Below are 22,409 nucleotides of genomic sequence, written 5' to 3'. Positions count from 1 at the left end.
GAACAGCCTGCTTCTGCCTCTCTCCCAAATGCTGGGATTAAGGGTTTGCACCACCACTGCCCTGCAGATAATTTTCTTCATACGTACCACTTACAAAAGTTAAATCAAGATCAGGTCAGCAATTTAAGCAGACTCCTAGTGTGTTGCTGGATTCTAATGGCTCCCTCAGGGTTGGGGGTGAGAAGGCACATTGCCAATGACACAGACACAGGAGACAGTTGAAGGCAAATAACAAACTCTTTTATTTAATAATGGGGAAGGCCTTATATACCCTCCTCTCAGCACCCAGTCTGTGTCACTATCTGGTGGTATTGCATGGTCATCCCTCATTGGCTGGGCATGATCAGGAATTCTGACATCAATCAGGAACTCTGACAGCTCCTGTTGCTAGGCCCTCAGGCAGATTCCAGGTTGGCTCATAAGGAGTATGTTATGTGCATGCCTTGGCAACTGTTCTGAGCCAATTTCCTCGACCCTATGGGCCTGTCCTACTACACTAGTGAAATAGAAGCAGTAATTAGGTCTTCCTACCAAAAGAAGGACAGGGCCAGATGATTTTAGCACAGAATTCTACCAGACTTTCAAAGAGCTAATACCAATATTCCTCAAATTATTTCACAAAGTAGAAACTGAAAGGCATTGCCCAGTTCATTCTGTGAGGCCACAGGTACCAAGATACACAAACCACACAAAGACCAACAAAGAAAGAAAATTACAGACCAATTTCCCTTATTAACATAAAAGCAAAAGTACTCAATAAAATACTTGCAAGCCAAATCCAAGAACACATTAACAAGATCACCCAGCATGGTCAAATAGGCTTCATCCCAGAGATGCAGGGATGGTTCAATATATACAAGTCGATAAATCCACCATAAACTGAAAGGCAAAAACCACATGATCATCTATCTCATTACGTGCAAAAAAGACCTTTGACAAAAATCCAACACCTCTTCATGATAAAAGTTCTAGAGTTTAGCGATACAAGGGACATATCTAAACATAATAAAGGCAATTCACAGCAAACATATGGCTAACATCAAATTAAATGGAGAGAAACTCAAAGCAATTCAACTAAAATCAGAAACAAGACAAGGTTGTCCACTCTTCCCTTATATATTCAATATACTACTTGAAGTCTTAGCTAGAGCAATAAGACAACTGAGGGAGATCAAGGGGATGCAAATTGGAGAGGAACAAGTTTAAGTATCTTTATTTGCAGATAATATGACAGTATATATAAGTGATCCTAAAAATTCTGCCTGGAAACCCCTAGAGATGATAAACACTTTGAGCAAAGTAGCTGGATATAAGATTAACTCAAAAAAATCAGTAGCCCTCCTATATACAAATGGTAAACAACATCTTTCACAGTAGCCTCAAATAATATAAAATATCTCGGAGTAACTCTAATCAGGCAAGTGAAAGACTTGTGTGATAAAAACTTTAAGACATTGAAGAAGATATCAGAAGAAGAAAAGATCTCCCATGCCCATGGATAAGTAGTATTAATATAGTAAAATGGCCATCCTACCAAAAGCAATGTACAGATTCAATGCAATCTCCATCAAAATTCCAACACAATTCTTCACAAACCTAGAAAGAACAATTTTCAGCTTCATATGGAAATACATAAAAGGCAGGACAGTTAAAACAATCCTGAGTAATTAAAGAACTGCTGATGGCATAATCATCCCTGATTCTAAGTTGTACTACAGAATTATAGGAATAGAAACAGCACGGGTGGCACAAAAGCAGACATATTGGTCAATGGAATTGAATTGTAGACCCAGAAATAAGTCCACATACCTACGGCCATCTGGGTTTTTGTTGTTGTTGTTGTTTTGTTGTTGTTTGTTTGTTTGTTGTTTTATAAAGAAGCCAGAAATACACACTGGGAAAAAAAAAGACAGAATCTTCAGCAAATGATGTTGGTCAAAATGGATGGCTGCATGTAAAAGAATCCAAATAGGTCTATACTTATCACCCTGCACAAAACTCAAGTCCAAGTGGATCAAAGACTTCAACGTAAGTTTTACTGAACCTGATAGAAGAGAAAGTGGGGACTACCCTCGAACTCATAGGCATAGGAGAAGACTTTCTGAACAGAACACCAACAGCACAGGTAATAAGATCAACAATTAATAAATGGGACCTCATGAAACTGAAAGTTTTCTGTAAGGCAAAAGCCACCATCATTCAGACAAAACAGCAGCCTACAGAATGGGAAAATATTTTTTACCAACTACACATCCAATAGAGGGCTAATATCCAAAATATATAAAGAACTCAAAACCCTAGATATCAAGAAAACAAATAACCCAATTAAATTGGTGTACAGATCTAAACAGAGAATTCTAAATACAGGAAACTCAAATGTCTGAGGAACACGTAAAGAAATGTCCATCATCCTTAGCCATTAAGAAAATGCAAATCAAAACTACTTTGAGATTTCATCTTACATCTGTCATAATTGCTAAGATCAATAAAACAAGTGACAACTTATTGAGGGCACAGAGGTCCCTGTACTCACAGAGAAGCAAGCACTAAGAGAACCAGGAATGTTAATCACACTTGGGTTTCTCCTCAATGGAGGAGACAAAAATCAAATACCCACATTCCATCCAGAAAGCTGAGAGTGGATTTTGTTAATCCACTGGTGACCTGGTGACCTGTTGCTATCTGTGGAGGCAGACTCCATATACTTTTTGCTATAGAGGCAGATCTCACTCAAATTCCCCAGAATGATTATCCCAAACTCTTCCCTCCCTAGACCATTTCCCATCCTTAATGGAGATGTCACATGTACTTTATGGCCTGCAGACCTCTGTGCTATTGGTCAGAGACCACACTAGATTATAGGCCTTTTAGCTATAGAATCCATTCTCATGGTCACATATACTTTGTAAAGGAATTTCTATGTAGTCACACTTTAAGCTTTATTGTGCACCTGGCATTGGACTGATTGTTACCTGGAAACCTTTTCCCAAATTGCACTGTAAATTTAAGCTCAAGCCAGGCCTAGTGGCTCACTGTCTCTTCCTGCTGCCTATGGATCCATATGTAGAATTCTTAGCTACCTCTCCAGCACCAAATCTGCCTCCATGCCATCATGCTTCCCACCATGATAATGGACTAAACCTCTGAATTGTTAGCCAGTCCCAATTTAATGTTTTCCTTTATAAGAGTTGCCATGGTCATGGTGTCTCTTCACAGCAATAGAAACCCTAAGTAAGGCAAGATGTTTTCACTATGAAAGCCAGGCCAATGTTGGACCACATTGCTAAGAGGAGGCCAAGTCAGGGGACTAGTTCCTGGAAGAGCTTTTTAGCTGCTATTTGAGCAGTTTCAGCCTGGAAGAAGAACACGTCCTACCCACTCAAAACAGGTATCTATAAAAACTTGCAAGTACTTGTATCTTCCCCTGGCAGGCCGGATCTTGGTGAAGTAAGTTTTCCCAAAGTTCACTGGGGTGTTGGCCTCTCATTTGAACCCTTCCTAGGTAAGGACTCTCTGTTTTGGATATACTTGAGCACAAACCTGGCATTTGGCTGAGACATACTTTGCTAGGTTGTTCAGTCTAGACATAACATCCCCTGATCTGAGCTACTCAGACTGTGTTATGGACCCCAGATGAGGAGCCTGGTGAAGGTCAGTTACCAACAGTCCTGTCAGTTGTTTCTGGGAGAATGATCTTTCCGTCTGGTGTCCTCCATCCACCTGTGGGTTTGAGCTGTCCATTCTTTTTTCCATTTGTATCCTCTATTTGCTATTAGTTGTAGCATGGAGTCTCAGGGAGCACTGGGTTGGGGTATATCATCAGAATATCAATAGGCCCCACTGGTCAGAGGGCAGTCAGACCAGTGGTCCTGGTACCTTTTACCTCAGGAGTTTTTTTTGTTTTTGTTTTTTTTTTTTTGATGTTCTTGGCAGTACAGCAGTGGAGGATAGCAATTTGTAGCCAAGGAGACTGTAGGAGGGTCAAGATTTTCTTTTTGTATTTGATGTCCTTTTCCCAGCAGGCAAAAGCCCTCTTTATCAATCAAACTGTAGACATGCTCATCAGTAAAAGCATCATGTAGACATGCTCATCAGTAAAAGGAATTTCCTTTTCCTCATCTGAGAGCCTGGTACAATCTATCAGTTCTGCTCTCTGGGCTGAGGTACCTGGCTTGGGCCTAAATCATTTTGGTTAAAGTAGCTATCACAGCTCTCATGTACCTACATGTAATAATAGTCATGGATGAACAACCTGTGGGCTGTCATCAGACAAGAAGACAGTAGAAAGATTGATGGAGGTGGTCCAGCAATGGGGCCTGGTACTGGGTCACATGGGCATTAGACTGCCACTGTTCTGGTGTTCCTTGGAGGAGGGCCTCAGCGGCTTGAGGTGCTGTGAGTTATAATATCCTGATCCCTGGCCCAGGGTTAACTTTTTGTTGTTGATGTTTTTTATGAGACTAGCAGTAAGTAAGGCATAGTGGCGCACATCTTTAATACCAGCACTCTGGAGGTAGAGGCAGGAGGATCTCTGTGAGTTCAAGGCTAGTCTGTTCTACATAGTGAATTCCAGGACAGTCAAAGCTACATAGTGAGACCATTTCAAATAAAACAAAACAAAAACGATAAATTAGACAAATAAGTAGCCGCCACAGCTCTTAGACAGGTGGGCTGTCCTCTGGCTATAGGGTCTAATCATTTGGACAGGTATGTCACAGAGCATTTCCATGGTGCCAAAGTTTGGGTTAAAGCCCCTTTTATAATGTCTTTTAGTTTTTGGACAAGCAGATGGAAAGGTTTGGAGACATCTGGATATGGTGATATTGTGTTCCCCAAAATATTGTGGACCCTAATAAACTTATCTGGGGTCAGAGAACAGAACAGCCACTAGATATAGAGGTCAGAAAATGGTGGCACTCAGCCGGGCGGTGGTGGCGCACGCCTTTAATCCCAGCACTCGGGAGGCAGAGCCAGGCGGATCTCTGTGAGTTCGAGGCCAGTCTGGGCTACCAAGTGAGTTCCAGGAAAAGGCGCAAAGCTACACAGAGAAACCCTGTCTCGAGAAAAAAAAAAAAAAAAAAGAAAAAGAAAATGGTGGCACACACGCGTTTAATCCTATCACTTGGGAGGCAGAGATCTATCCGGAACTCTGTGAGTTCAAAGCCACACTGGAAACAGCCAGGCATGGTGATTCACACCTTTAATCCCAGAAAGTGATGGCAGAAAGCAGAAAGGTATATAAGGCGTGAGGACCAGGAACTAGAGGCTGGTTAAGCTTTTAGGCTTTTAGCAGCCATTCAGCTGAGATCCAATTGGATAAGGACACAGAGGCTTCCAGTTTGAGGAAACAGGATCAGCTGAGGAACTGGTGAGGTGAGGAAGCTGTGGCTTGTTCTGCTTCTCTGGTCTTCCAGCATTCACCCCAATACCTGGCTCCAGGTTTGCTCTTATTAATAAGAACATTTAAGATTCCTGCTACATCTGGAAGTGCTAGCGCTAGAGCCAAAGTCAGAGCTGCTTTTAAAGCCTTAAATGCATTTGTTTAGTCTCTATCTAGATCACAGCACTTCATGCTGGTGATTAGAGTCCTTGATATTTCCACAAACTCTGGTATCCAGAGGCAGCAATACCCAGCTGTACCTAGGAACTCTGGGGCCTGTCTCTCAGTCTTTGGAGTTGGGATCTGAAGGATGGCAGCAGTCCTACTCTGAGACAGGCTCCTTTTGCCTCCCTCAGTTGGTAGCCAAGATAGGTGGCCTCTGATGTACAGAGTTTTCTTAGCCAACATTCTATAGCCCAAGGTCTGTAATTCTTGCAGCAGTCCCTCTGGTCATTTTATATACAGTTATACAGGCTAGGAGGAGATTATTTACATATTGTAAGAATATGGTTCCAGAAAACCTCTGCTGGAAGGGCAGGAGGTCAGCATTTAATGTCTTTAAATCCTTGGGGCAATCTAGTCCAGGTACATTGCCTGCTTTAAACTCCTTCTGGGTCTTTCCATTCAAAAGCAAAGATGGGTTGACACACCTCTGTCAATAGGAGGCTGCAGAATGCATCTTGCAGGTCCATGACAGTATACACCCGTTTCTCTGAAAGAATCAGACTCATGAGAATCAGGGGTCCCAGAAAGATGTATTCCAGAGTGACTGGCAGGGCACCAGGACGCCAGTCTCTAAGCCAGGGAATATGGACTGTAATTTTTCCTTTTTGTTTCCAAGGTCATTGGGTATTGTTTCACCTGGGTGAGGGTAGCTGAACTGGTTAGTTGAACAATTATAGGAACTTGGTATTGGGCCAGTCCTGGGGGGTTGGTTTCTGACTATACCTCTGGGAATCTCTGTGGTCAATATGAGAAACGGTCCAACTGCATCTTTTAATTGGAGGCAGGGCTTTCAGCTTGGAGATATTCTTTTGACAGAGGGTAAGACACCAAAGTTTTGCTGGGTATCTGTAAGTCTAACTAACTGCATCTTATCATCAGAGGAAGGTGACCGTGGCTTTCAGCTTATACAAAAATTCTTGTCCCAATCAGTTCCCTGTTGTTAAACACCTTTTGAGCTACCTCCAGCAACTGGGACCTACTTATACCTTTATATTTTTCTAATTTTTATAACCTTTCTCTAATATCTGGGGTCAATTGGGTGACAAAGTGAATCTTTTTAGCAGCTGTCTTTAATCCTTCAAAAAAGTACCTAGCACATTTTTTTAGTCTCCTTGATCAGTGTTGGACAGAAGGGAAAATCTGTCTGTCCAGGGTGCAGTGCCCATCAGTGATTTCCCCCCACTCCCCGAGGGGGCAATTTTTCTACTTTTTTCCAGAGAATGGTTGGTTTTGAGTTTTCCAATTGTATGGACACTGGTTGAAATGGAGACAGAAATCATGAAAGAGGAGTGGAACTTCCTCTTTCCCCCTTCCCTGCGACTGCTTAGAGCAGGCTGGCTGGTGTAGGAGGGAATGCTCACCTCAGGGAACTGTTTCCCCCTCCCTGTGTGCATTCTTCTTAGATGGCAGGGGCCCTAGATGAGAGGCTCGGCCCTCCCTGACTCCACACACACAGGGACCAGGACTCTGGATGACCCAGGACTGTGGGCAGGAGTCAAGGGATGAAACAAGTGAGTGCTGAAGTGGGACAGGTGGAGGGTTTTTTGTTTGTTTGTTTGTTTTTGTTTTTATTCCTCTGGACAACCTGGCAGAGCAAAAAGTATTTGGATTCCAAACTAGAGGGCACAAGTCTTAAGTTGGGGTGTGTGTGTGTGTGTGTGTGTGTGTGTGTGTGTGTGTGTGTGTTACCAGAGAAAGCCACTGGTCAATAAAGGGAAACAAAACTGACAGAAACACACAGAAAGACACACAGAGACACACATGAACAGAGAGACACACAGTAAAAACAACCAGACATTCATACACCTGAACAGACAGGGGGAATCCAGGGACATGTCACACAGATCCTGGATGTTGGATCAGCAGGCACGTCCAACCTCTATGTGTCTAATCAGAAGGTGCCTTAACCAGAATTACCTCCAGAAGTGAGAGACCAGGTGACTTTCTAATGTTTCCTTTTGGGGTGGTAGTGCCAGGGTCCTCTGAAGCATTAAGCAGCAATTGATCAAAGGGAGTCCTGGGGCCCTGGAACATCTCAGGTTGTACAACCCATAGGAGTCCCCTGACCACCACACTCTTCCTGGATCTGAGGGGCTCTGAGACCCCCAGTGTCTCAAGGTCTGGTCTCTGAGGGTCTTAGTGGAACCTCCAGAAATGTTTTGGGTCAACCACCAGGGAGGACTGCTCAGATATGTGTTTAAGCCAATAGAAAAGCTTTATTAGCCAGCTGGTAGTCATACTGGGTCTCTGGGATCCCACTGCAGCACCAAACCTTTCTCAGGGTGAGCTTTTAAGCACACAAAAAATATATTCTGTGTAGACACACTTCAGTTAACAAGAACAATTATCCATAAGAAGAACCACAGAAGCCAAAAAGCAAGGTAGTACATTTAGAGTCTTTCTCAGAACTATGGACTTTGATGGATTAGGTCTTTGTTTTCGTTTTGGCAGATGGTACTGTCTACATGCTGAGTTTTATGTCCTGAATGGTATGTCCATCATGGAGTCAGTTGTGCTAAGGTCTGGAGGTCTGTGAGAAGGGGAAGGATTTTATGGAGCCATCACATTTAGGGCAGAGTGCTCCAAGGTCTGGTTATGCTTAGACCCCCGGTTGCCGTACTACAGAGGCATGGGAACTAACCAGCCTGTCAGCCCACTGACGAACAAAACTGACTGGGGCTACCCCAAATTAACGTTAGAGGATTTACAAGGGGCTGAAACCTGTCTAACATCTAAAACCTTTAACCTAGGCACTTCCCCTTCTTCTGATGCCTGCTATTCTGCCTTAGAGGTTGATTCTTCTGGACAACAGCAATATTACCGAGCCCCTGAGATTACCTAGTGGACATGTATTAATGTTTTGACTAAATATGCCTCTTCTGATGCTTTCCAAATGAAGTTCCTGTTTCTAAATGTAAACAACAGTCAGATACTACCCTTACAGAAATGGTCCTCCAAAATTGAAGAGGCTTAGACTTACTCATCATTAGATAAAGGAAGCCAGGTATGACTTTGCTGTTGTTTCTATGCTAATTGATCAGGAGTAATTAGAGAAAATCTTGCATGATTGGGGAAAACCTCAAAAAGCAAAAGCGGCAAAGACATACATCAAAGAACTGAAACCAGTCTGTTCTCTTGGTCCCCTGGCTAACTACTCTGCCATCAGCACTGACTGGGCCTTCAATTCTCATTCTGACTGGATTAACAGTGGGGCCCGGCATGTCACACTGTATGGCCAATTATGTATCAGTTTAGTCAAATTAATGGTCCTTAGGACCAGCTACACCTCTTCAGAGCAGAATGAGTCCACGATTTGACTCATTCACTAAGACTAGTGGGGAACAAAACAGGGCCCTAGACCTTAACACAACTGCCTCCATGATAGAAGTATCATTCAGGGGGATCTTCGAATGTGTGCAAAATGGAGGAAAAAAAAATTCTTAATAAAAAAAAGAATGTAGAAGAGAAAATATCCAACTGTAAAGGAATATATGAAGGATTTTTAAAATAAAAAGCATAAGGCAAAAAAAAGAGTGTAAAAGTTTCACCTTTAAAAAAAAAAAGAAGTATCATTCAGGCTGTAAAATTCAGCACGTAGACAGCACCACCTGCCAAAACGAAAACAAAGACCTTTTGGGAAGACTCTAAATGTACTAACCTTGCTTTTTGGCTTCTGCAGTTCTGCTTCAGGCTAACTGTTTTGTTAACCGAAGTACATCAACCCAGAATATGTTTTTTTGAACTCACCCTAAGAAAGGTTAGGTGCTACACTGGGATCCTGACCCTGGCCAGCTAATAAAGACTTTCTATTAACCCATGTCTGAGCAGTCTTCTCTGGTTGATACCCCACAACACCCTCAGGGCTCAGGGAGCCCTGTAGAAGAGGAGGCAGAAAGAGTGTAAGAGCCAGAGGTGAGGGAGGACACCAGGATAACAAGGCCCTCTAAATCAACATGAGCAAAGCTCATATGAACTCACAGAGACTGAGGCAGCATATGCAGGGCCTGCACAGGTCTGCACCAGATCATTTGTGTCTATATTATGGCTTCCAGTTTAGCAATTTTATGGGATCCCTGAGTGTGCAAATGAGTGGGTTTTTCTTTCTTGTACCTTCTCTTGAACTCTTTTCCTTCTGTTTGTTTTGTCCAATTCTTATGTGGTTTTTTGTTTGTTTTATCTTATATTTCATTTTATTATTATCCCTTAAATGCCTGTTTGTTTTATAATGAGAGACAGAAAGGGAGTAGATCCAGATGGGAGGGGAGGTAGGTAAGAACTGGGAGGAGTAGAGGGAGCAGAGATAATAGTCAGGATATAATATATTATGCAAGAAAAAAATCTATTTTCCATAACAGGGGAAGATTTTTTAAAGAGTCCTAGACCATCTAACAGAAATCCCAGAATCAGGCATGAGAATCTCTGCTCCCCTAAACAATATAAGCTACTGCTGTTGCCCTTGAAAGTCAGTCTCTATTGCAGAAGGCAACACCCACTTTGGACACAGCACTGAGAAGACTTGAGCTAGATGTGACCTGAAAGCCTCCCCCAAGGACTAGCTTTAATAGTACCAAAAGTTATTAGCAAGCTGCCAAGGGAGGAAGCAATCAATAATCCCAGGCAGCTGTGACACCGACAGTTCACAACAAAGATCCATACAGCAAGTTATCCCTAACGGTTCAATAGTGGCACTCGTATACTGGTAGTAACCAACAGCTGTCTAATTGGACTTCTGTCCATTCAACAGGAGGGAAATGATGCCTGGTACTATAATCCTAGTCAGCCATCCATGGCTAATGAGGTCACAGATCTTAAAGAACCTACTATTACCACTTTCCTAAACCTGTGTAATTCCTAACTGCTCTCATCCCTTCTCAAAGACACTTCTTTTCACAGCAGAGATAATTCCACAAAGTAGGAAGTAGTCAAAATGCAGAGAACAACTGACCATAGGGTACCCAGCCCCAACTGAAACATCTACAACACAACCCCTACACCTAAGGCTCAGGAAGCATCGCAGAGGAAGGGGTGGGAAGATTCTAAGAGCCAGAGGACTAGGAAGTCTGCTGCAAGACTCTATCTTCTAGATGTGACAGCAAAGCTACACTCAGGAAATCTCAGTGATATGGCTGCTAAAAGGAGACCTGAATGATGACATCAGTTGACTTGCCAATGTGAACGGGAGAAACCTCAAAGGCCCCAAGCCTAGATGCAGAGCTATGGGCAATTAAAGAGGGAAAGGTGAGAGGGAAAATTAGTCTTCCCCAAGGATGAGTCCTTTAAAAGTTTATCTCAAACCAAGTGCTCAGCCCAAAAACATGTATATACAAGCCAACACTAAACAGACTTAACAGGTGGCATTTACATAATTATTCAGATATTTATATGTAATGGTAATAATTAAAGAATAAGAGGCTATGAATTTGAGTGAACACAGGAGGTCATGGAGGGAGGAGTGGAACAGGGAACTGATGTAGTTATATTTTCAATCTTAAAACTTTTTTAAAAGAAGAAAGCTAAGAAGGAACTGCTAATCAGACTAGACAGGCAATAGAGATGACAACCTCCCATCTTAGCAGAGTGGTGACTTGAGATGTGAACTAAGCCCAGAAGGAAGCCTGGGATGTCTGGAACCCCAAAAAGCACAATGATGAGCCAGACAGCAAAAAAAGAACCAGATGCACATCCGTGAACAAAAACCATCTATCTCTTCATCATTATGCAGCCATGAGAAGGACAGTACTGCCACCATAATACACTATCAGCTTTGAAACCACACAAGGTTAAAGAAGGGAGACATAGGCTGGATGGCGGTGGTGCACGCCTTTAAACCCAGCACTCGGGAGGCAGGCGGATCTCTGTGAGTTCGAGGCCAGCCTGGTCTACAGAGCGAGATCCAGGACAGGCACCAAAGCTACACAGAGAAACCTTGTCTCAAAAAAGCAAAAAAAAAAAAAAAAAAAAGAAGGGGGACATAAAGGGCCACTTCAACGAAACACCCAAGCAGATATTTAATCTTCATCATCAACCTAGGAGACATACTTCTTGGTGTCTGTGATAATTCCAGAGAGGTTTAAAAATGAAGAGCCACTCTGAACGTGGGTGGCACTACACCATGGGCTGGAATCCTTGAACTGGACAAAAAGGAAGAATGAGAAAGTGAGCCAAGCACCAATATCCATCTCTCTCTGCTTCCTGAGTATACAATATGACCATGAACAACTCAAGCTCCTGCTACACGTCTTCCTCACCAGGGCAGACAGTATCCCCTCATACTGTAAGATAGATTAAGGGTTGGGCAAAAGGCTCAGTGGGTAAAGTGCTTGCTGAACAAACATGGGAGAACCTGAGTTTGGATTCCCAGCACCTAAATACTTGTAACCCTAGAGCTGGGTGAGGAACGAGGCAAGCAGATCCCAAGGATATGCCAGTCAGCCAAACTGGTCTAACCCAAACATCTCTCAGTGCAGGAAGAGATCCTGTCTTAAAAGAAAGGTGGAGAGTGATAGACACTCAAAAGTTCTGTGGCCTCCACAAGCATCCAAACCCAAGAAAACAAACCCTTCCTTAAGCTGCTTTCCTTGGGCATTTTGAAATTTTTGTCACAGAAATGAGAAAAGTAAGAAATAGGCAAATCCATAGAAATAAAAGTCTATTTATGGTTGTCAGGGATGATAGAGAAAGGTATAAATGATTTAGAACTACATGAAAATGGTTCTAGTCCAACAATGAATGGACCAAATGCCACTGAATTGCTTAAAATGGTTCATTTTATATGAATTTCATCTCAATACAAATAAATAAATTACAAAGAAAAAATACACAAAGAGATACAGGTAACCATCAAAAACCAATAATAAAATAAAGGGAACTGAGATATAACTGAGACTTTCCTAGCACGTGCAAGGACCTGGGCTCCATCCCTGGCATAACGCAACAACCAGAACAGAAATTTAAAGGGGAGGGAACTGGTTGGTCTTAAGAATCCTATCCCATCCATATTACTCTCCAAATCTCATACGCTGCAGCTCTCTACAGTTGTGCCTGCCATCTGGTAAGGTCCTACAGTGCTGGACTCTAAATATCTAACATCTTCAATGCTAGAACTCAAGCATTGCCTTGCGCTTGCCTTTCCTAGCAATCTCAAACCAGAGGTGTATGGGTTTAAGGGCCAAGTCTATAAACCAAATTTAAGCCACAAACCCTGGTCAGTGCCAACTATTTTCCCAGGGACAGTGGATCATGTTTGTTTGGCTTTTTAAATCCAAGATCTCTGCCTGTTGAAACTATAGCCTTCTGAACAACTCTGTCATGTAAGGGATTGAAAGAATTCAGTCCCCTATATATTCCTATGTAGAGAAATAACAACAACAAAGAGAACTAGATATTTATGCAACAAAATATTTTCAAAGAACTGGCCAGCTGGAACAGGCTTCAGTAATGTCTACGGTCACTGGCATGGGAGGATTCCCGCTCCCGGGAATGCCTATGCTTTTTATGCCTATGGGACTTATCCGGACTCCTGCTTCTATGACTCCGCCCTTCAGAATGGCCACCATGCCTGCTGGAATGAGTACCTGAGCTCCTCCCTCTATCCCTCTCTCTGCTCCTTTCTTCTCCCTCCCTCCTACTCGAGGACTTATGCTCATGCTTGGGTTTCTCTCTCTTTGGCTCCCACTCAGGGTCCTCTGCTCTACCATGGAAGGAACTCCTGACGTCAGGGGAGCCTGGGTGCTTCTGCCTCCCCTCTCTGGATTCAGACTTCTGGGCTTTCTCTACGTTCTTGCTGCTGTGCTTCTTTGGCTCATCCTTTTCCTTTGCTGCCTTGCTGCTGGAGGACAAAGAGCAGGATGGCAGCTCTGCTTGCACCTTGTGTTCAGTCTTCTCTTTTTCTTTCTTTTTTTTCTTCTTCTCCTTTTTGTCTGGTGGGGGGGCAATCAATAAGAAAAAAGAAAACACAAACACAAAGAAATTTCTTTAAAATGTGCCTTCCTTCTCTCAGGAGATCACATAAAACTGAGACATTCCCAAATGTTCCCATGCTAGCAGACGGAGGATGTGCATGTGAAAAACATCCCAGGCAGCAGCAAGCAGCAGCAGTCACAGGTTATGCCTCCTGGAAAATGTCTTCAAGCATCAAACTGGACACCTGTTCTCCTGATAGGTCAAGCTGTACCAAACAATCGCACACAGAAGGGCTGCATCTCCAAATACAATCTCATGCTGAGATACTGAAGGGTTAGGACGACAACATATCAACTTAAGGAGACACAATTCTGCCCACATCACTAGCCTTCCTTCCTCAGACACTTGTGCTTTCTCAATTCAAATAAGGATTCTCACACCTTCCCCTTTTACACTGAAGAGTGGATTATTGACTTATCTATGCATGCTTGGGAGAGAAGACACTAAGGCTACCCAGAATCCTCTCCTGAGTTTTAACACCCCACCTTTTTTGTGCTTTTTTATGGGTTTGACATCTTCATCTTCAGAGACCTCAGGAGAACTTGACGGAGGTGTATTAGCCCCACAGCCCTTCTCCTGAAGCTCTCTGGTCACATCGTCCACATCTTCTGATTCCTGAGGAGCCCGGTAGTTTGACACATGGTCCACACGGATAGTTCTTCCTTTGATCTAAATAAGATCAGAAATGTTTCAGCAAAGACAGCCCCTGCATCCAGCTATCTGAACCAAACTACAGAGAACCAAGGTTTGGATCACATCCATTACCTTACATAAAGAAATCATTAAAGAAAACATGTTCAACTGGTATGTTATAGCATATATAGCTATTATTAATAATACACAGCACCCAGGGCAGGTTAATGGGGCCTGGGGCAAGTGAGATCTCTGGGGCAATTGTGCCCAGAGCCCCCTTTGACATACTACAGGTACTATGCAAATTTCTTCATGTTCTTCGTGTGTCATGGAGTTAAAAAGTACTCAGAAGTATTGTCCTAAGCACATCATCACGAAAGTCTATGAGAATTTAGGATTTAAAGCACAATTGATTATCTACAGGGCTAGGAAAATGGTATAGTTGGTACCTTGTAAGAATAAGGACCTGCGGTTAATCCCAAGAACCCACATAATCTGGGTGTGGTAGCACACATTTGTAATTCTGGCACTGGGAGGCAGAGATAGGAAGACTGCTAGAGCACCCAGGCCAAGCCACCTAGCCTATTTGACAAGTTCCAGACAAGTGAGAGACACTGTCTCAAAACAAAGAGGAAGAGGAAAAGGTAGACAGATCTTGAAGAATGATGCCGAGGCTGTTCTCTGGCCTCTACCTATACATGCACACACATGAATGTGTGCACATACACACAGTTATACACAACATTTAACAAGAAAACGACATGCCCTAGAAAAGCATGAGGACTGGAAACATGAAATCTAATGCTACAGCTGCTTTTTCAACAAAGTAATCAGGAGGCAAAGTAAGCCCAAGGGAACTTTTGCTGTGGTGGTGGTAATGAATGAAGGGTTTCGTATATAATAGGGAAGCACTCTATCGCTGAGCCATATTCCTAGCTTCCCTTCCTTTTTCTGGAGCTCTCATACTTTTTTCTACTACCATACAGGACCTTCAGTTCCCACTGACTACTGGACTATAAGCTATAGTTGTACAGGCCAACAGCAATAAGATGAACCCTTTGCTTTATAAACAGTCTGCTTTGAAGCAGATATACTTCTATACAGGTAATAGCATCTGGACCCTAAATTTCAGTTTTACTGTTCCATTCCAAGAGTACATAGTTATATGTACCGTTAAGCCTGAGAAGCTTCTGTCATCCATTCTATTTCTCATTTTCATACTTTTTTTTAAAAAAATGCAATTTTCCTTTGATGGTTACTTCCTCTGAAGGCCACTCCCTTAAAATTTCAGAATGGCTTATTTTTATAAAATGGTCACCAGATTTTAAGTAAAGAATTTCCAAGAGCCAATAAGTTAAGTCACTGGAACCATATACGTGTCTGTCTTAGCTCATAAAACCCTGATGAAGCCCCTGGTTCCCTAGCACAGCATAATATCCAAGAGCAGTGTTTCTGGTCTCTAATGCACTAGAACAGATGGAAAATGTGTGTAAGAAAAACATCCCCCAGATAAGGGGACACAGTACCCATGTTTCTGGAACAACAGTTTGCTAACACATAGGGGAAAGGAATGCCTGGCAAATGCATGAGCCAGAAAATGGTTTCCTGGAATCATTCCCTATCCAGTGTATCTAAGCACTTCTATAACCCCCACAATACATCCAGCTGACCAGTACTATTCCTGCACCTGTAAACAGCAGGCAAAAAAAACCCTGAAGCCTACTTCATACACAGGAAAAGTCCAGGCAAATCCTGCACAGTAAGCACATTTACCTTAATTCCGTTGAAATTGTCAACAGCCAGAACCGTGCTCCGCTGATCTTCATAGCACAGGAAACAGAATCCTTTGGATTTCCCAGTCTTCTTGTCTCTCACAAGATTAATGTTGACAATCTCCCCATATCTGTTCATAAAATGTATTATCCATTTAAAATGTAAAAGCTTTCATACTGAATGATCAAACAAAATTCAAACAGTACAGGAAAAATCCAACAAGATGACACAGGAGGTTGAAAATAAGAAAGAATATAACAAGGCCAAAATAAATGCATTAAATGAGATTGACAAAGTTATTTTGCACTGAAAAAAAGCAGAACTCATGAATCAAAACTTTTGGGCAGGTGTGGGTGGAGGCAGAGGTAGGCAGATCTCCATGAGTTTGAGGGCAGCCTAATGTGTATTTCGATTTTCAGGTCAGCTAGGTCTACACAAAAGAAACAGAAACTTGTTGCAGATTTTTAAGTTTAAAACAAAGTTGACAGGAATAAGACTAGATGAATTAATATCAAATAACATAAAAGAAACAAATAAAAATAACTGCCAATAATTCAGTCAGACTAGTAGACATATAGGTATTTTTGAAGTATATAATGAGATAAATTATTTTCAAGAATTCATGAAACAAATTAAATTCACTATTGGTAAGGTCTCAAAATAAGTATCAATAAGCACTAAAGCTTCTGAAAAAAAGACAGCTCAGCAGGTAAGAGCACCTACTGCACTTGCAGAAAACCTAAATTTAGGTCCCAGCATCCAAGCCAGGTGTCTTATAACCTCTGTATTTCCAGGGAAATCTGATGCTTCTGGGTTGATCTACAAGCATGAGTACACAGACATACAGACACACAGACACGCATGCACGCACGCACGCACACACCTAACTAAAAAAACATCTTTTTAAAAATTAGTTAAACTCTAAATATCTACAGTAAATCAGTGTGCTATAATTAAAAATCATATTTTAAACAAGAACCTGCTACTGGAGCTAGAGATGATTCAATGGTTAAGAACATTGGTTGCTCTTCTACAGGACCCAGGTTCGCTTCCTAGCACCCACTTGGAGGCTCAGAACCATTAGTAACTCCAGTTCTAAAGAATCTGGTGTCCTCTTCTGTGCCTGGGCACTCACATGGTACAGACATACATGCAAGCAAAATACCCATAAACATCAAATTTTAAAAATAATAATTAAAAAGAAAACCTCGCATTAACCAGAACTTGAAACTCATTCTCTTAGCTAATAGCTGGATGAAAAAAAAAATGAAACCAAATTTAAAATGCCAAGAGTATATCACTTAGAAACTAACAAAAAAAATTAAAATACATGAAAATTTGCAGGATGTAGCTAACCCAGCTACAGTCAGGAAAATTTGTAACCTTGAAGAATTTGATTCTTTAAAAAGAATGAATATAAAATAAAACAAACCTAATAAAGACAGTCTTTAATAAAGATCAAAGCAAAAATTAATTGAATACAAAAATAGAAAGGGTCTACCTTACTTCTTATAAAAGCAATTCCAAATAAAGCTTTATAAGTTGAGTCAGAAAATAAAACGGGAATTGATATATAAATTATATGATTACATATATACACACCAATCCAAAATCTAGTATCTTAGTGCAAAATAGTGAATGTGATTCAATTAAGGTTGAGAACTATTTGACAATATAATGAAAGTATAGCCAATAAACAGATAAAACAGATACAAAAATGGAGAATAAAAAAATATGTTTGCAGAATATATACAATAGTGTATATAAAAAATTAAAGCCGGGTGGTGGTGGCGCATGCCTTTAATCCCAGCACTCGGCAGGCAGAGCCAGGCGGATCTCTGTGAGTTCGAGGCCAGCCTGGACTACCAAGTGAGTTCCAGGAAAGGCACAAAGCTACACAGAGAAACCCTGTCTCGAAAAACCAAAAAAAAAAAAAAAAATTTAAACAGCATCGATGATAAACAATGACAAAAATAAACAGTATAACAATTCAGTACTGTAACAGAATAGAGAATTCCAGGACAGCCAGGACTACACAGAGAAACCATGTATCAAAAAAAGGATTTGGACAAACAGACATTTCAGTGAGAGTGGAAATTAGTAAAATCATTTCAGAGAGCAATTCCGCAATGCTGATAAAACATACCAGGCTAAATCTGCATCTGTTTGGCCCAATTTTTTAAGCTTTGCTCAAATCCTACAATGCCACATAGATAAGGCCCAGAGGGTCCTGTGATCATGGATGACCCCTAGTTTACAGGAACCCAACTAGAGAGGCCAACACTGAATCTTCCTGGGATTTCCAGTTTGTTCCACTGCAAGCCCATGCTGAACAAGGTTCAGTTAAAAACTTGACAGAAATGGATTAGAATCCCTCAGACACCCTCTCAAATGATCCAAGCTCTGGGTTCTCCCATGTGCTAATTCTCTGGAACCTTATCTATCCTGGGACTGATCAAGGCTCTAGTGTTCCTCCAGAGAAGTCATTCAGCCTAGAATTTAAATGGCTTTGGTGGCTTTTTGAGACAGGGTCTCATTGTGTAGTGCAGGCTGACCTGGAATGTATTATATAGCCTAGGCTGGCCTCAAACTCATGGTAATCATCCTACCTCAGCCTCTTCTCCTGGCATTAGAGCTCTACAACCTCATATGCAGCTTAAAATGCCTTTTTGGCATTACAAAAATGAACAAAGGAAGCAAAGTGCTCTAGGCACCCAGACGATGGTAAGAAATGAAAGAGGACTTACTGTGAGAACACACAGATGATGTCTCCTTCTGTCAGCTCGTAAGGAAGCCCTCCTAGAAGAAACACAGCAGACTCCAGGTCAGCAAACATTAATCAAGTGCTTACTGCATACTATGCACTAGACCAGACACTGGAGGTACAGTCAGTAAGCCCTGAGCTCACAAAAATCAGTCTACTACAATGACAGAGTGGGTAAGGCGACACTATTCCAGAAGAAAAGTAATTAACTCTCGGATCTGTGAATTTGAGGCCAGCCTGGTCGACAAAGTGTGTTCCAGGACAGCCAGAGCTACAAAATGAGACTGTCTCCAAAAAAATTTAAGCCGGAGTAAAGCTGATTCTGAGTGGAGCCCACCCTCAATGTCTTCCAAGCTGGCTAATGTTTGTCCAGGTACCTAACAATACAGCAAAGTACTAGAAGCAAAAGTCAATCATAGGAGAAAATTTTTTGGAAGGGCATATAGTGAAAATGAAATAATGACCACTAATCTCATAGTTTTGAGTGCTGCAGTATGTGACCTTAAAGAAGTCTATTAACCTGTCAGCACCTCAGTTTCTTTGGAGTCATAATGGGTTGATTGTGGAGTTAACAACTGTCTCTGAGCAGCCAAGTGGCAAGATTTTAAGTACAACGAATGGTAAATACCAATTCTAAGAAGCACTGCCTATCAGGGAAGACAACTGAAAACGGACGAGTAAAAAAGAAAAATCAAAAACGGACCTGTAGGCAGACAGGCTACCAGAGTGTGGGTGACCAGCGTGCTCAGAAGTGATGAGCAGGGGCGTTAAATAACCGGAGAGGGGTCGCAGCGACTCTGAAAGGCACCGCTAGAGAAAACTGTGGACCTCACCAAGAAAGATCCAGGCGCTGTCCTTGTATTCCGAGTGCCAAGACACCTTTTCTGCCACCCCAAGTTGAACCTCTCGCTCATTCAGTTCGTTGATCAGCTTCACTTTAGTTAAAGGGCTGCGCGGGAGGAGTGAAAGACGTTAAGTTTCCTCACGGCCTGCGTTCTAGACACCGATCTTCTCCCGCCCCTACCGATCTTCTCCCTGAAGGCCCTACCACCCCGGCGAGGGCCGAACGCCATTTGTGGGCAGCCATCCGCAACCCACTCCCCTTTCCACAGAGAAACTAAACCCTTACTTCATATTCGCGCCTTCTCCCTCAAGACATCACCTTCCGGGTAAGGCTACGAAGGGCGTACACAACCCGATCACACAGTTCCGATTGGAGCTAGCGGCACTCGAGGCGGAACTTCCACAGGAAGTTCCGGCACTCTAAGACTTCGCACCTGCGCAATAGCCCAGAAGCGTCGGCATTCTAAGACTCGGCACCTGCGCAGTAGCGCAGTAGCGCAGAAGTGCTTTCCTTCGCTTAGGACCTTTTGCTCCTGTAGAGAAATAGTTCCCTAGTTATTCATTGTTTCCCTTTGTAGTGCAGAGCGGGGGTGGGATTCTGGGCTTTACCAGACCTTCGGCTCGTGGACAAAGCCCTGCATTGTTTGATTCAGCTTTAAACGTTTTCTGAATGAAGTAGTGTGTCTGATCGACTGACTTAAAGTCCCAGTTCTATCTCTTAATCTAAAGCCCTGTTCTTTCACTCTCGGGGCAGTTGCTCAAAAACAGTCCCTCAAAACTTCCCTGTTCAGGACTTAACAGTAGAAAACTAAAGATAGCTATGAGTTGCCAAATATTGTTTCCTGCTCCAATATTAACGATGGGCCAGTGTACCTCTACAGACTGAACTAAATACCCACAGATTTATGTAAGAAATGTGGCCTTTTTCCAGCAGCGGGCAGAAATTAATAGTCAAATTAGTATCTATCAATTGATGAGATAGTGTACAAGTGCTGAGTGGATAAAGTAGACAATTTATGCATGCTATCTCTGTTAGTCTCAAACCCAGGACAAGTCTCACTCAGTACCTGTGACTCCTCCCAGCATTCTTCACCTCGCCCCTTAAACATCTCCCTCCCAGGGGCTGGGCTGCTGCTTCCCTTCCCCCAGCCTGATCCCTATATAACTGAATCACTTTCATTTTTTTCATTCAATCTCTACCCTCCCAACAACCCCAAGAACTCAGACTCCCAATAGTTACCATCCCCGTTTTACAGAGGAAGAAACTGAGCTTCAAAACTCAGTTTCGAAGGTCTGGAGATATTGCTCAGTGGTTAAAAGCCATTTGCTGATCCTCTAGAGGACCTGTATTCAGATCCCAGCACCCACAGCAGGTGGCTCACAACTCCATCTTCAAAAGACCCATCCTCCTCCTCTAGCCTAAGTGGGTACCGGCACTCACATGGCATACACAGACATACATACACATAAATAAAACTAATAAATCTTTTAAATTTTGATTAGTTTGAAGTGTTCTGCTTGTACCAATCAGGTCAGGCTAATTTAATCAGCCCTTATTGAACATCTAGGTTTGTCCTGTACAGTTGCTCTATAGAAAGGAATCTGAAGGATGGGTCTTCTGCACTCAAAGAGCTAATGGTATAAGGGGCAATATATGTTTACTTGAATAGTTCATGTCCTAAATATTCAGAAGTCAGTATGTCAGCAGAGAATAGGGGTTCCATTTTGTGGATTCTTAGTCTCTTTAACAATAGAATTCTTTAATGGACTCAGAAGGAAACTTAAAGGCCATTTTATTAAAGTTTGAATGACAGCAATGTAAGGAAGCTACAAGTCTTGGCAGCTGGTGGAAAGAAGGGGGTGGATAAAAGGAAACAAGAAAGCCATGCCTTTTGATTTAGACTCTACAAGTAAATCAGCTTTCCCGAGGGATACTCTCATGAGTAGGTGATCAACAGGCCCTATTGGATTAACTCACTTTATTTTTTTATTTTAAACTTTATTATTTCAAAAACAGATTGCAAGTTAAACACTGAAATTAACCAGACCCAAAGACTATACAACTCAATGAACTTCTATACAGTTAGACTAGCATTTAGAACAGAAGCTGTGGAACTTCACATTGGATTTTATGCTTTCATTATCAAATATATTTTTATTCACTTGTCCAATAACAAAACCAAGAAACCCTGATATCGTTGGAATGAGAAGAAGAATTTGATTTATATCCTCTTTCACTCATGTCCACTACTTGCATTCAGTCCATCCTCACCACCTAATATTGAGCCTTTCTGTTCTCTTTTCTACATGATATATTGCACTCACCTGTACATTTGTTCACACACACACACACACACACACACACATATATATATGCATATATATGCATATATATATGTTGTTAGCTAGAATCTGCATATGAGGGGAAAACATGCAGAGACTTTTTCTGAGATTGTGTGACCTCACTTAATATTATACATCCCAATCCCATCCATTTTTCTATAAATTTTGTTATTTCATTTTTCTTTATAGTTGGATAGTATTCCACCTTTTATACATGTCAAATTTTCATTATTCTTCTGTTCTTCTGTTGATGGGCAGCTAGACTGATTCTAATTATTTGCTATAGTAAATAAAGAAGTAATAAACATAGGGATGCAAATATCTCTGTGATAGGGTATGGAGTTCTCTGGGTATATGCCTAGGAGTGAAATATCAGGGTCATATGGTAGTTATAGTTTTAATTTTTAAAAACTCTCCAAATTGATTTCTACAATGGCTATATTAATTTACATCCACCACCACCAGTGAATGAGGTTCTTTCTCTCC

At 41.9% G+C, this 22,409-nt stretch overlaps 1 protein-coding gene across 1 annotated transcript; it reads right to left on the bottom strand.

The window, feature by feature from the left end:
* Window positions 1-12,354: 12,354 nt before the first annotated feature.
* Window positions 12,355-20,003, bottom strand: Rbmx2 (RNA binding motif protein X-linked 2). The gene is made up of 6 exons (XM_059250460.1): window positions 19,867-20,003; window positions 19,571-19,686; window positions 18,721-18,772; window positions 15,974-16,103; window positions 14,053-14,236; window positions 12,355-13,524 (listed from the first exon to the last, which is right to left on the bottom strand). Exons 1-6 carry the CDS (start codon window positions 19,869-19,871, stop codon window positions 13,037-13,039), a joined length of 975 nt encoding a protein of 324 aa, XP_059106443.1. The 5' UTR covers window positions 19,872-20,003; the 3' UTR covers window positions 12,355-13,036.
* Between the last annotated feature and the right edge of the window lie 2,406 nt (window positions 20,004-22,409).

The sequence above is a fragment of the Peromyscus eremicus genome, chromosome X (assembly GCF_949786415.1).
Source record: "Peromyscus eremicus chromosome X, PerEre_H2_v1, whole genome shotgun sequence".
NCBI lineage: Eukaryota > Metazoa > Chordata > Mammalia > Rodentia > Cricetidae > Peromyscus > Peromyscus eremicus.
Note: the sequence above shows the minus strand (reverse complement) of the source record. Positions and strands in the feature narration are given on the sequence as shown.

Excerpts from the sequence above, each read along its gene's own strand:
- Rbmx2 (XM_059250460.1), bottom strand. Across the intron at positions 18,773-19,570 it reads CAGCGCCTGGATCTTTCTTG|GAGGGCTTCCTTACGAGCTG; the intron begins GTGAGGTCCACA and ends TGTTTCTTCTAG. Across the intron at positions 16,104-18,720 it reads ATCATCTGTGTGTTCTCACA|ATATGGGGAGATTGTCAACA; the intron begins GTAAGTCCTCTT and ends TTTTATGAACAG.